This window comes from Emydura macquarii, unplaced genomic scaffold, assembly GCF_026122565.2.
Source record: "Emydura macquarii macquarii isolate MOO-44397 ecotype Brisbane River unplaced genomic scaffold, CSIRO-AGI_Emac_v2 contig_587, whole genome shotgun sequence".
Lineage (NCBI taxonomy): Eukaryota > Metazoa > Chordata > Testudines > Chelidae > Emydura > Emydura macquarii.
Window position 1 is genome coordinate 4,049,952 of NW_027130724.1, and position 15,580 is coordinate 4,065,531.

The window sequence follows — 15,580 nt, forward strand, 5'->3', positions numbered from 1 at the left end:
TTCACAGAGTAGAGACCGCTGTAGCTTTATGATAGTTTACCATGGGTCCAGATAAAATGGGTGGACATTAACAGATAGTAATTTAAAGTAAGCATGTCTTCCCCCAAGCACAGGCCTGGGTGACACTCGGAAAAGGCCATCAGGCATTCTAATTAAAGATTGATAGGCTCACAATTACATACCATTTTAGAGCAATATTATTAGTATTGCTAGACCAGTATGGCAATTTTTAAATGTCTGGACATGGTTATGCATATTAAGTGCTTCCAAGGAGGTCCTTTTCCCCCATCAGATCAAAGATCCTGCCTTGCCCTAGTGAAAGAACTGGGCACTATAATAAGGAAATAGATACTGTCCGAAACACCTATGGAGAGATCACTATCTCTGTTTCTATATTTCATAAACCAGCTGGATATGTTTAGAAGTTATTTTTAGATCATCCACAGTTTTATGTCCATGCCTTCATTAGTTTCAGATATAAGGATCCATCCTCAGATGCATTTGAACTGAGCTTGCTGAAGCTTTCCATCCCTGGCAATCTAGGGGCCAGTCAGGACTTGATGTAGCCCCTGGCATATTTTAGAGCAGCCTCAACATTGCTGTATTTTATGATAACAGGAAGAGCTCCCTGTGGACCATTTTGCTGGCTGAGAATCAGCTGACCCTGCCTCCTTCCCACTCCTGATATGCCTCTTATGCTAGAAGGTGAAGAAGTAAGTGGCATAAAGCTATGCCAGGCTAGGATTCTCCCACATCATGGAGTCCTCATCTGACCATTTCAGACTGCTTCAGGCTCAGTTTCTGCTGCTCTGACAGTGCAATGTGAATTTATAGGGCTCCAAGAATCAAGCCCAAAGTGTTGCATGGATGTTTAGTTGTGAAGGATGGCATCTCTGTTTCACAAGGAAAGATGAGAACATCAAGCAGTACAGTTGTCTGAACACTCCTAATTGCTTTATGTATTAAAAATTCTTAAAAATCTATGGTATAGCTTGACTACAAGTTTGAACAGTTACAGAAAACTCAGATTTACACTCCTTGGCCCAAAGTCACTAGATTTCACAGAGCTGATTTCACATTTGTTGGCATAATGGAATTAGGCCATCTTATGCCAGAGATGGACCTGACCTATAACAATTAACTTTCAGAAACACTACTGTGATGTCCTGACTGCGTGTTTTACTATGGGCATATTGGGAGACTTGATAAAATATACAGTTAGAGAAAGGAAAAAGTTGTAAATCAAGAAAGTGAATTGGTGATCATTGTGCATTCTTTAATCTCCATTCCCTGCCATCCTTGAAAACTGGTAGTGAAAATGTCATTTTCAGGGAAACAACCCCAAACAACTTCCTTGTTTAAGTCATAATGGTCTGATGAAGACAAGTAACAAACCAACCAACCACCATACAGACAGTCTGAGGAATGGCCATACTTATAGCAAGAAAGAATTGTAGTGTGGTTGGAGGGTTGACCCTGAGCGTCCAGTGGCTTAGTTTTATATACACTGTTTTGTTTTGTTTTCTATCCAAATTCAGAATTTCAGTTAATACTCAAAATGGGAGAATATTTTAAAAACTGAAAAATCCTCCTTAGGTATCAGTACATATAAATGTATATGCTTTAGTCCTTCCCTAATCAGAAAAGTATTTACATATGTGTTTAAGTTATATTGACTTCAATTGATCCAAAGTCTGTGCTTAAAGTTAAACATAGGCTTAAGTGCTTTGGTGAATAGGGATGGACTTAGCATGCGTTTTAGTTAAGTTTGCTGAATTGGGGTCTCATTGAGTAACAGCATAAAGTCTTTAGCGTCTAACAGATCAGAAATTTAAATGGGGGAATATAAGGTTTAACAGTCAGACTTTGTGCTGATGTAAATAGATGGATGCTGATCCAGTAGTTTAAATGTAGCTGGGTCTGATTGTTTTGTTTATATTTTATTGATTCTGCTCCTCTCCCTCACCCCCCCCAAAAAAAAAAAAAAATTAAGGGGAGAGAAAGACAAAAAGAACAAAAAAATAAGAGTGGAAAGGAAAGGAAGGAAGAGGATCAGGAAGAGACAAGGAGAGCAACATCTCAGTCTCTATCCTCTAGGAATTAATTAAAGCTTTCTAAAAAGTCAGACCAGAGCTTTTCAAATTTGCCTGAGGTTCCTCATATTGCTTAGGTGGAAGAGCAGATTGCTTCCAGGGACAGAAGCTTGGCTGATCTGGTAGCTAGAGAGTGGATAACATTTTGGAGAAGAGGAACCTCAGTTGCGTCCATTTACTCCAGCAGAGAATTGGATCCCAAATATCTTTATTATAAGTAAAGTTAAATCTTTTGTGAATGTAAATGTTAGTTTTTGTTTTCAGACTCTTATATCGTGTAGTGAATTGCATTATTTTATTCTGAAGCTTCTCTGCTTATTCTGCTCCTAAAAAACGGTTCTGATTTCTCGTTGTTCTGTATGCTAAGTATGGGTAGTCAGAAGACAAAAGCTTGTGCTCCTGCCAGCGCATAAAATTTCTTAAATAGCAGGAGTTCCCCCTTTTTTGCTTGATTGGCTACAGAGATGTCAGGGGAGGAAAAACCCCTGCTGTTTACTGTCAGTATTTAGGATGAGATAAGCCTCTATGGTTCCTTATACATAAAGAAGAACAGATAATAACTGATGGCATTGTACAAATCTGGCAACTCACATTTTCCTTAAACAGGTGCATTGCCTTTTCATATTAATATTTAATAGTCACCTAGTGTTTTTTGTTTTATTCTTTTCCAAATACTCTGTTTAAGCCATTTAATTTGCTGCAGACTGCTTCATATTTCAGGTTAATTTTAAACGCTCTCCGATGAAGCTTGCTTTGTAAGGATTTCATTCTGGGTAGGTGTTATAGAACCTCCATAATATTTTGGCTTAGCTTTCTATAAAAAGTAATGTTCTTTTGCTCACCTCAAAAGTTGCTGTCTTTCAAATGGAAAAGACGGAGTCGAAAAAAAAACTGTAGTTCCCCACAGGAGTTTGTTTTAAGTCATTTTCTGAAACACTTTGTTTATATTTAGGCTGGGATTTTCATAGGAGCCTAAGGGAGCTAGGTACCAGCTGGGCATTTTTGAAAGTCACAATCTCAGACCCCTAATTACGGCCCCGATTCAATAAACCTTTTAAGTATGTGCTCGTGCGTTTGCTGAATTGGAGTCTACACTACAGACTATGTCGGCAAAACTTATATGTGAATATTCAACCCCCCTGAGCGACATAAGTTACACTGAACTAAGCACTCGTTTGCACAGCATTATGTCAGTGGCAGAGCTTCCCCTGCCGACATGGCTTCTGTCACTTGAGGAGGTAGGTTTTTTATGCTGACGGGAGAGCTGCTCCCATCGGCATAGAACATCTTCACCAGCTGCGCTGCAGCAGCGTCGCTGCAGCGCTGTACAGATAGACATAGCCTAAGTGACGTGATCTTCAAAAGTGCTGAGTGCCCAGCACCTCCCATTAAAATCAGTCAAAACTTCTGGGTACCCATCACTTTTTAAACTTACTTTAGGAGCCTGCATGTGGAAGTAGAAGCTCAAGTTTTGACTTTTATTTTTAAAAATGTTGGCTTTAAATTTAAGATTTCGAAGATGCGTAGAAGCAAACATAGTTAATTTTGAACTGATTGTTCTGCAGCTGGAATATTGAAAGTAATAAAATCATACACTCGCTCAGTTACAACAAAGGATTATATTTTTAGAAGCCAGTGGTGTTTCTTTTTCCCTTTTCACAGCTGCTTTTAAATACCTGCCATCTCAAGTTACCATACTTGCGGGCAGTTACAGTGATTTTTGTGTCTGATTCATCACTTTGTATTAGACAGCGAGAGCATGTGTGCTGGCTATGTGATTGAAGTACTATTTCTTTGAACCTCAGCTGATCTTTCAGGTTAGAAGACGCAACCTAATTTTAAGAAAGCGATCACACAAATTGCACTGACACTGTACAGTGCTGCTGACTCTGCATGGAAATGTCTGGCAAAGATTTTCTTTGGGCAACAGCTCAGCTTAGACAGAATGTCACACGTGATCAACATTTCTGTTCCTTTGTTCTTTATTACTGAGGGCATTGGCATGAGAACTTGTCGTTTGCTTCTTAAGAGTTCATCTGCTAGAGCCGCTTATCCCTCATCTGAAGCAATAATCCTCTTTGCTCATGACATAAAAATAAACAGTTATTCCTAGGAAAACTGTGGAAGCTCCTCATTTGGAACACTAAATATTAGAAGAATGAAAACACACAGGGAAAAATCCTGCATTAGCAGAGAAATGTGCAACAAACTTAATGTAGAAGGAGGCCTCCAAGTCGTGAATGTAGAACGTTGGGCCTGATCCAAAGACCTCTGTCAAAGACAGTCTTTCCACTGATTCCAGTGGGCTTAGGATCAAACACTTTGTGTGGGTGTGTGCATGCATGCGTGCACACGCAGGCACACACAGTACTTTCTTTGCACTGTTCTTTGGGCTTGAGGTGCTTGAATTTTCGTGAGCAAATCCCATGTTCCCAGCTGGATTTGTGGGTGTAAATTCCATCACATTTGCTCACACACGATGGATTCTGTCATCTTTCCATGTAGGTGATTGCACATAAAAAGTGGGCCTATTTCTGCACATGCAACTTTTGCACACACACAAATAAAGGCTATTGCAAGTCATGCCCAAAATATCTTTTATCTATAATTTTATTATTTCCATAGCAACTAGTTATGCCATGAAACAAAGATCATGACTTCAGGTGTATATGAGCAGGAGGAGAGATGAGCTATTAAGAAGTGTATATCCTTTTTCATGCAAATTTCCTTAATTTATAAGAAATAAAGAAAGACAATTATAGAAAACAGATCTGCTGTATAAGTGGAAATTCTTCTGAGTTAAATGTTTTTCAAAGTTTTGTTGTAGGCATAGCTCTTTAAAAAATGTTAGACAGGGTGCTTGGATATCAAAAGCCCTGGGAATTCAAATAGTTGAGCCAATCTCTAGGATGTCTGTCTTTTCCCCCCATCGGAGCATCACTTAAATTCTTGGAGCTGTTGAGGAGGAAGAAGGAAGAAAATTTGGAGATAGCTTGGATATGGGAGGAGCCAATAATAAACCCCCAGATTACAGGCCATCGTGGCAGGAAAGATGCTAGTTTTGTTAATCGTAATAGAAAAAGGGGTGATATTGAGCAGGAGTAGGAAAGGAAGATAAAGTGTTTGGTTTTCACCTTGTTAAGTATAAGCAGAGGGTGAAGTAGCTAAGAGGGAATTGTCAAAGAGACAGACCAAGATGTGGGGTTGGATGGAAGGAGACAGGTTAGGAATGAAGAGGTAGATTTGTGAGTTGTTAATATAGAGATGATATCTGAAGCCATGTAAATGGATGAGATTGCTCAGAGAGGATGTAAAAGGATAATAGAGTTGTTACGATTGTACCTTTAATATCTAAACCTATTATGGTATTGATCTGTTGCGAGGACTTTGTTTGACATTATTATTGTACAATCTCCTCTATTCCATGGGCTAGGATTTTGTGTAGCAAGTCTACTCTACCATGACATGACACTTCCACTCACACCAATGTGGACAGAGCTGTTACAACATAAATGTTAGTGTACCATTGCAATCAGTACCAACTGAATCTCTGTTAGTGAGACTGCACGGTGATTTCTTTCTTGTATATGAGAATCAATATGAACTAGCTAAAGGATAGGAATGTACAAAAGCAACTGAGAATGTAGAAAGTGGATGGGTAATAAAGATTAATGTGGGCTGGTTTGTGATTCCTTCCCTGCTTTTTCCTTGCTCAACAGGGGAATTAATTTATTGCTGGCCTGTATCAGCAGAAAATTACTACATCCCTCCAGAACTGGTTCAACTACTCTGGCTGGAGACCATGGCTCCGCCCTTTCCTTGCTTCTTCCTGCCCCCTTGCTCCAGGGAAGGAGCAAGTGAGTAGCCCCGTTTACTCATAATCACCAGAAAGGTGCCCAAAAATTTAACTTTGATCCCTTCACCCCCTGCCACCTTGGGGCTGTAGGAGTTCTATGCCCCTGATGATTATCGGGGAGGTGCAGGCTGTGGCCACTGCTTGCCTCGCCTTTTTGCATGCCCCTGATAATCAGCCATATCTAAAGTCCAGGTAGCCCTTGGGCAGTTGTTAGGAGATCTTTGACTCCCTTGGGAGGGCACATAGTACAAGTCAGAATCTAGACCTTTGGTGGCAATGCTGTTTCTATAGGGCTCTGCATTTGGGGCACAAAAACTTTTTCCCATCTCCTGCATGGATTTTTAATTTATAACATTAGATTTGATCAAAAAGAGGTGGATTCTCTATCTACATGTTATCGGCCACTTGAATTGCTGTATGTTGATAGTTAGCAACAGATAGATTTTAGAGGGAAGAGAGAAGAGTAAGCACCCTGCTAAAAAGATGCCTTAAAAGAGCTGTCATTACTGTGAGACATACTATCACTAGGGTGGTGAAGGATGGGGTGGAACTGTCCTTCATATTGGGGTGCACTGGCTCTAGCACATGTCTGGCCACCCCAGTGTGGAAAGACTTTTGTCTGAAAGGTAGCCCTGTATGATGTTGTTTATTATTTATTATTCAGGAACAACTTTTAGAAACTTTCTTCTGCTTCACATATTGGCTTTATAAATAAATCCACCCATGTGCATTAAGGACTGATTGTGTGGCAGGTTTTAATATTGGTGCTGTGCCATCCTCTCGAGTGTCATGTTCCTGCCTGTTCCCCATGGCCTTATGGTGGGAAGGGTGGGGAGAAGGAAGGAAAAGAAAAGCTTGAGAATTTGCTGTTTGTTTTTATCTGGTGATCGGATTCCTTGCCATGAGGGAGGGTCTGATCTGTTTTAGTGGAAGGCACATGGACATAATATGACATCTGGATGCCAGTAAAAATGAATTAGTTTTGATCCCCTCAAATAGGGTTTATAATGGAGACGTTAAACTGGTCCCACTTATGCTCTGGAAACACTGTGGGGCACCATTGTTAATAATACATGGCGAAATGACACTATTTCAACAGAGTATGAGCCACAGTAGATCTAGTTTTTCTTTATATTGCTTCATTTATAATCGTTTGTGTGCATTTCTGTATGCTCACAAAGGGTGTATGCTAAATGGTGTGAATCACCTCTCACTTACATTGTACATCTTGGAGATGTGTAACTGTTTGCTGACCCTTAAGAAAGGGGCAGTGCTTAGCAACCTACTTACACCACTTCATTCTTTCAGTTTGCTACTTCTTTTTATTTACACACTATGTTACTCTGGGGTGCAATCCAGACCAGAGGGGGCCTGTGTTACTCCTGCCCTGCAACCTGGGGTGCCTCACAATGCTTTGCTGCTGAAACTCCCACCTGGGCTGCTTACAAAGAGCATGTAGGTCACACTCTGAGCCCGGGTCTACACTGACCGCTCAATCGATTCAGATAGGTCGATCTGGCAGCGGCGACTTTGCCACCGTCAGTAGAGACATACCCTGAGAGTGTATATAGCAACGGCCCTGGTATAGCAACTCTGACCCCATCAACCTGTTAGCAAACATCAGCCACAATCTGTCTTCCAGCAGCCTTGGTTATTAGTGGTAGGGTGAGCCCCACACATTCCCAATCGTGGATTTTCTCCCAAAAATGTGTGTTCTGCACTGTCCAGCCTTCTCCTGGAGAGTCCAGCTATATTAGGTCCATTGCCCCTCTAGGGGGATCAAGATACAACACTTTGCTACCATCAATGAAGTTACCCACACAATTCAGTTTAAAGACAACACTGGATTAGTTTTGATTAAAGAGAAAAACAAGTTTATTTAACTACGAAGAGGTGGATTTTGAGTGAGTACAAGTATAAGTCATTAAAGTCAGGAATTGGTCACAGGAAAAATAAAGATAAAATACTTCTTAGTACTAAACATAACAAACTAGACTTGGTTAAAGGTGACATTCTTACCACAGGTTCTCAGTAACGTTGCTGACCAAGTTTTAAGTCACAGTCTGCTCCTAAAGTCCATAGGCTGTTTCTTTTGTCGTCTTAGGTGAAATAGAGAGAACTTGGGGTGTGTTTGCTCCTCACTTTTATCTTTCAGTTACCCTTTGAAATCCATTTTCCTGAGGGTTATTCCTAGATAAAGTTCATTCCTGCTGTGGGGATGCACACAAGGAGTCTGGTGGTAAAAGAGGTTCCATGGTGTTGTTTGTTAAGATGCAGATTTGTTTGTTCCTGCCCTCCTTCCTTACCAAAGAATGGCCATTTGTTAGGTGATTGCCCATCAGCTTTGATAACACTGGGCTAGATGCAATTTGTCTTTGAGAAACAGGTTTACCCAGTTCCTACACTTGTCTGGTAAATGCACTTTAGTCATGATTTCAGTTTATGTTCATAACTTTACACACATTTCACCATGCTGCTATTGATCAGCAAGTTGTTAGTTTTCAAATGATACCTCAAGGCATATTTTGTACAAAGATCATTACAATAGCACGTGAATACCAGGATGCACTTAGTCACATATATATGGCCCCATCACAGCAGTAGCTGACTGCCTCTCAGACATTAATTAAATGTCACAGCACCCCATGATTTTGGGTACCCCTATTTTTCAGATGAGGAACTTGTGCAAGGTCATACATATGTAGTCTGTGGAAGAACTGAGACTTGAACCTAGATCTCCTACTTCTCAGTCCAGTACTTTACCCACAAAGCCAGTCTCTCCACCACTCTTCCCTCCCCCTGTATCAGAAGTGATGGGAATTGCTGCAGAGGAGCTTCACTTTCCCCCTGGATGTCTTTTCTGGCTGTTTTAGGTGAAGCGCTCCTGGCTTTCCCTGTTTGGAGAATGGAATTTGCTATAAGCAGCATGGCGATGGGAAATAGGGAAGTTTCATGATTAAAATACCTGAGTTTCCTCAGGACCCCGTGAGGATAACCTTAGATGGCATGGGCAGAGGCACAGAAAGCCTGCTTCTAAAATGAATGGGGAACTGCCCTTTGGATTATCATTCTATTCATTATCCTCATTCTGGGGAATTGAGAGATGCCAGGTACATTGGCTGCACCAAGTGGATCTGTGTACCAGAGACACCAGGATACATTTGGCATGAGCAAAGTGGTTTAAAAAAACCCAACCTGAATTAAATAATAATAGCAAACAATTTGTGTTGAAATGGTCATGCAGAGGCTGTCATCATACTTAAGTCCTCTTTATCGACAAGAATTTACCAACATTCATTAATCCCCATTATCTGATTGTGAGATGGGTCAGTATTATTGTTATAGATAGGGTGTGCTACCGATCTGTGTCTCAAGGAGACACTGGGGCCACCTCAGTGAAGTCAGATGATTTAAATTTTCATCCTCTCCTGGGCTTATCTGTAGCAATCGGGCCAGGTAGGGAAGGGTTAAGGTTTGTAAAGTTGAGGCAGCTGCAGTTCCTCAGCCAAATGGGTCTGCCTGCCTTGTATACCTAGGGAGAAGCAGAGAGGGAAATGGCTGTCCTGAGCTACAGGAGAAGTAAGTGGTGAATCAGAAGCTCAGAGCTGGAAAGATTCTGTTTGTTTTGGACTGTGTTTGTATCCTAGATGAGAAGGACTTTATATTGAGGGTGGAGTTTGTACCTGGAAGGAAAAGGAGGACAGCATCTGTGGGCCTAGAAGAGCCCCCCCTTGTGAAATATCTTTGTTTTTGCAGATAAGGAAACTGAGGTATCAAAAAGTTATAACTTACCCAAGGCTGTAGAGGCATGTTGTGTAAGAGCCAGAATTGGAATGTTCTTAGCACCTAGTGCAGTGCTCAGGTGTTTTCTCTCTAATGCTTGCAGCAGGCGGGTACTGTGTATTTATATATTGGGAAAGAAGATGAATGGAAGTCTTAGCAATTTATAAATGAACTGAATTAAGGGGTGATTTGAAGGAATGAACTCAGAAAGGCAACTTTGCTGTTTAATAAATTGTGTGTGTTTGTGTGGATTTGTGTTAGTGTGCATGACACAGTTTCATCTTGCCTATTTCTTCTCCTGAACAAGCTTTTAAAAATATTAGCCAGACACCTCTTCACCCTGTGTCAGTATGCATAGTAAAAGACAGCCCCTGCCTGAAGAGCATACAATATAAATTGCTGAGGCAGAGCACAGATGGCAGAAATAAGGAGTTAATATTGCTGTTTTACAGATGGTGAGCTGAGGCAGAGGGAAATCAAAAATGTCTTGCTAGGATCACACAGGGAGTATATGGGGGAGCAGTGAACTGAGCCCTGCTCTCTTTCATCCTAGTCCAGTGCTTTAACTATGAGCACCCCCTTCTTCTCTGAGAAAGCTACATTGTGTGAAATAATTTTTACTAGTTGCTGAAGTGTTAGAGCAGCTTGGGCCAGTTGTGGGAGGTGATCCCCACACACAGAGCAGGAGGACAACTCAGTAGATAACATGGTATGGAAAGACAGATAGGTAGCTAGAGAAGCAAATGAAATGACAGAGCATTAAACTGAGTGACAAGTCAGATGATACTGACTGGAAAAAAAGTAAAAAGAAAAGTCCCCACACTGAGTAAACATAAGAGATAAGTCAGACCAGTCTTCAGGTGAGTGAATTTTAATAGCATCTCCTGCAAAAACAGATAGATAGATATGCATGGGACTGGTATTTTTTTGGTCTAAAATCTGATTGATCCTAAGTGGATTAATTAATACATTTACTGTCATCTTTAGCACTCCATATGTATGTGCCATGTGGAACACTCTCGATATGTGTGCCTGTGAATCTGGATGTGTAGTATATACATATCCAATCCTTGTAGGACCAATCGCATTTCAGACCAAATCTAAATTCAGTTGCTCCTTGCTAAAATCTATAAATCTGAGGAAGCACTAGCAGCTAGGATGATTAAAACCCCCTCCAAGCTTTGATGTACACAGGACCGATAGAGAATGGAATTACCCAGGGGAATGGACCTGGTTAAATCTAAGACATATACTGTAGTCCCTCCACCTATGCAGTGATTGGTTAAAAGCAGCTTATGTTGGATTCGCTGAGAAGAAACCAAGGGGAGGTTTTTATTTTAAACAAGGTAGTGGTGGTGGGGAGTAATGTTGTCTGAGCGTAATTTTGATTGGCTGGGGGAGGGCAGGAGCCAGAGAGAGTGCTGAGCAGGCATTCATGAGATACAGTAAGAACGCTCATTCTCTCTGCCTCTCGCTTCCGATGCAGGGATGGACCACAGAGCTGTGACTGTATACTAGCAGAGAGCATGATTGGACTGGAGTCTCAGAGGAGTGTCAGCAGCACTGTGAATGAAGCTCCGTGGCTCACTTACCATAAGCTCTGTTTGTGTGAGGAGAAACAGGGATCTTTAAACTGAGCTGAGCATCTCAGGGCAGAGCAATGTGGCAAAGAGGAACGGGACATGGGAGCTGCTTGCCTTTTGGATAATTTCCGTTCTTGCCCACAAGTCTGTGTACCTTCCCTCTTATGTGTGGTTAGCATGTGGAGCCAGGGTTTTATATGGCATTTGCGACAAAAGCGAGATCATACTTCCTTTTTTTTAAATTAATTGCTTTGGGTACAGTATATCTCTTCTCTTGCTTTTTGGTAGCAGGGCGGGCCAGGGGGGAAAAGTGTGAAACCAAAGGGAAGGTTTACTTGTTCAGAAGTCTCTCTCATACGGAAGCACGCTGTTCCCTAACTCCTGGCTGAGCAGACTCCAGTTTGCCAACTTCTGCTTTATAGCACACTTAACTCCTTGACAGAATGGCAGACAAAAGAACAGCTGGTGCAAAGCAATAGGGGGATAAGGAGCGAGGAAAAAAAATAAACGTATTGCCCCCCACCGCCAACACCCAACAACTATCACATCAGTAGTAACCGTGGAACAATCGGAAATCACCATGCGCAGGTCTAGCACCGATGAATCGACCTATCACAGGAGCCCTTCTTTGGACAGCAAGGATTACAGTTTTCCAAATGGCGCCTTCCGTCGCTACAGTAGCATGTATGGCGGCCAGTTTGGGGCTGCCAGCAACTCGTTTTTTGGATTCCACACCAACCCGGGTCCTAAAGCCACCAAGGCTAAGTACACGTCCCCCAAGGGGAACAAGTACGTTGTCTTTTACCTGGATCTCTCGTTTATTTTTCTCCTAGAGCTGAAGAGGTGCAGCATGGCTCACAACTGCCTGCAGTGTATCAAGTACCTAATGTTTGTCTTCAACCTTCTCTTCTGGGTGAGTATGCGTCTGAGACTGAGAGGTGTTTGCCTTTGTGCCCCTCTTTTTAGTAAGCGGTGGGAGTGGGGAAACACTGGAGGTTGGAAGTCTGTTTATTGTTTCTTCTAACTTGTGAGCACTGAAAGTTGGATGTAAGCGGAGTCTAGGCTAGTCTTTTCTTTAGTTGTGCTACATGAGGGCCAAGGTAATTTAGGTGTCGTCCTCACCCCCTCATTTCCCTGTGCTCTACACAGGTAGGTTGCAACTCTGATTCAGGGCAAAATATACTGAACATAAGTGAATAGCTTTAAGTACATGTGTTGTCTCACTGAAGTGAGAGAGATTATTCACATGCCTAAAGTTAAGCAGATGCTTAAGTATTCTACTAGATCAGCACTTTGCAGTATTAAGCTCTGTTTCAGGAACCTGCTGGTGATTTTTCTTCTCCATCAGTTTGTGGGTCCTTGTGTGAGTATGTCTCTGAACTATGGGTAGCATGCAATGGCCTGCCTTGCCTAGTTTGGATTATCTGAGGTTGTTATTCTGTGACCTGGATTTACCCAACACTCATGCATCACCAGGACACACATGATGGCAGGTACATACATGCATCTCTACGTCATCATTTTAATAGATAAAGCAGCTGGCAAAAGCCAGCTAGTGGGTATTTCTCTGCCAGAAGCAAGAAAGTGGGGTGTGTGGAGGCTGATTGAGGGAGCACTGTGGGGGACATGGATCACGAATGCTGTTACCCATGTAAAAATGAAGTGACTTGATTGGTAAGACAGAAGAGAAAGGGGGTTCCTCCTGTTTCAAAGTAGCTCCATCCAGATCTCTGCATGGGTAGGTCTTTTGTTGGGGTGCCTATCTTCAGTAACTCCATTTGAATTTTTCTCTGGTGGATCATCAACTAGGAAAGGAAGGATGGGATTGTCATCAAATGATGGGAGCACCATATTGACATTTGGGGGTAGTAACGGGGGGGGGGGGGGGGGACTATGGTTAAAAATGATGCTTTGCTTACTACAGACTCTCCATTCTCATGTTTTTGCCAGAGGTATAAGGAAGGGTGTGTGTGAGAGACAGTGTTATTCTCTATCAAGTGCTACTGTACAGTTGTCTATTCCTTGCATGCTGCAGCATCTTATGCATCAGAAACCACTGAATGTAGGTAACTTGGTCTGACACTAGTATAACACTCTGATACCAAGAATTCAGGGTGTGATAAACTAATGCAAGTCCACCAAATTGGCCTCGTACTAAGAGGCACTATAAAATACAGAGAAGGGTGCCCTTTTAAAACCTCAGAAAAGCTGCTAGAAAGTATCTGTGTAGGACTGCGGTCTGTTTCCCAGCTCACATTCTCTCATGCTGCTGGAGGCATTAATATCCCCTGATGTCTATCCCAGCTTACCCAAAAGCTTCCTGAAAAGATGGGTAGACTGGCTCTCTTGCCCTTTTAAGCCTTGTGCTTCTTCTAAGGCTATCGTCCGTCTCTGACTGCGATTATAGCGCAGTCAGCTGGCTGAAGTCTGTGTTGGAGAAATCCGATGGAATACTGGCACGAATAGCCCTTTTTGAACTATACAGGGCAGTGCCTCAAAGGGTATTCTCTGTGTGCTGCTTCCTTTTATTCCATTCATCTTGCACTGAAGCATAAAGTATATTGTAAAAGGTATTTCTGCATGTAACCTGCATGTGCATGCGTTTACAATAGGCTGATTGCAGACTATGTCTTTGGAGTGTTTCACAATGGCAATGCCTTAACAGTCTTTCAGAGAGACCGATAAAGAGGGTTTGCTTTTTTCCCCTGAAGACATCGAAGCTTTCCCCAAGCATTGGCTTCAGGTGGTGGTGAGGTTTGAAATGAGAATACCATTGAGCCAGACAGGCTCTGAACTAACTCAGCAGTGCAAGCAGGGGGAGTAGGTGGTGTCTAGTGCTGCAGCACACTCACTGTTTTGTTTTCCCTTTGACATGCTTCCCGCGCAGCAGCGATGAATGACGATGACCTTGTCCAAATGAGGTTTGCATGGTGTGCAACTGTAACGGTTGCAGATCTCTGGCTTCTCATGCTGAAGGGAGTAAATAAAAATAATCTATTAACAAGCGTATAGGTTTAATTGGAGCCTCACTAAAGAAAAGCAGAAAGGACTGACATGTCTTTCTAACACGTGAAAATTTTGGAATGATTGTGGCTTAGTGGTTTGGATTTTGTTTGCAAAGCTGTTGCCAGTCATATGGCTACTGCACTTGCTGAGAAACCAAAGGGGAAAAGTTTTCAAAGTATCTGTGCAAGCAGGATTCCTCTTTGTATGCATGCCTTCAAAAGCTTTTCTTTTGTATGAATATCTACTTCTCTTCCCTCAACTTTTCTAGAGGGTTATCTAGTGACAGGCAATAGAAAGCCAGAGGATAAATAGTATTTTGCTATCCTTTGCTTTTAAATAGAAACTGCAGGGTTTTTCCTAGAATAAACAGAAGTCATTGCATTAAATGACAGAAACCTCATGTCTCCAGTAGACTGTCTCCACTTTATGTTCTGGTATGAGCAAATGCTTAGGTTCTCTTCTAATATGGTATAATTCTACTCTTTTGTACCTTCCCTCTATTCCAGTTGATAGGCTCCATGCACACCGTGTCTCTACATTCACCTGTGGTGATCATTCATCCAAAATGGGGAGAAGAAGGTAGTCTCCACTAGTGTGTAGCTCCAATGCGTTTAGTATTTAATAACAACAATTCTTGAGTCTAACTGTGGTGAGTTTACGGACGAGGAAATCCCAAAGGCTTGATTTTAAACCTTTCTGGCATGCTTTATTGGATTAAGTGCTGTAATCGCATTGTGACATTTTTACAAATTGTTGCATAGCTTGCGGAATTAGAGCAAAAATCTCCTCCCCTCTCCTGTTGCTGGATAAAATACTGTGAATTTTTGCAGGTGTCAATGGCTGAAGGGCCACTGGACAACTCCAGTGGTGGTTTAAATGCTATTACAATGTGTTAGACATTATTTATATAGGGCTGTATTCTAATTGCCTGAGTCAATAGTTCCTTCCTCTATGAAGAGTCCCATTTGAAGTCAGTCCTTACTCATAAAGCAGGGTGCTGCTAAGATTGAATACGTGTATCAGAATCTGATTTATAATTATTAGAAGACAGCACTGTAGCTCTTATGGGAATTGCCATACAGTCGTCATTTCCCTGAGGTGCTATATGCTGTAATTATCATAGCACTGCATTGGCTTGTAAATGCTCTGAACAACTTTAGTCACCTGATATATAACATTTCCCATATCTGTTCTGTTTTAGACACCTGCTTTTTCCTTTGTTGAGTCTCCATAACCCTGGAGTCTACAGATCTCCCTCC

General features: G+C 41.8%; 1 protein-coding gene across 5 annotated transcripts in view; it reads left to right on the forward strand.

Moving 5' to 3' along the window:
- Positions 1-15,580, forward strand: part of TSPAN4 (tetraspanin 4) — a 573,087-nt gene that overhangs the window by 290,198 nt on the left and 267,309 nt on the right. For 3 of the 5 annotated variants that reach the window (XM_067540551.1, XM_067540550.1, XM_067540552.1), the window contains one exon: positions 12,149-12,228. In XM_067540551.1, coding sequence (XP_067396652.1) covers positions 12,166-12,228 — 63 coding nt within the window. In that variant the 5' untranslated portion in view covers positions 12,149-12,165. Of the gene's footprint in view, positions 1-9,497; positions 9,529-11,862; positions 12,229-15,580 lie in introns of those variants that run through there. The other 2 variants (XM_067540549.1, XM_067540548.1) reach the window with 2 other exon arrangements.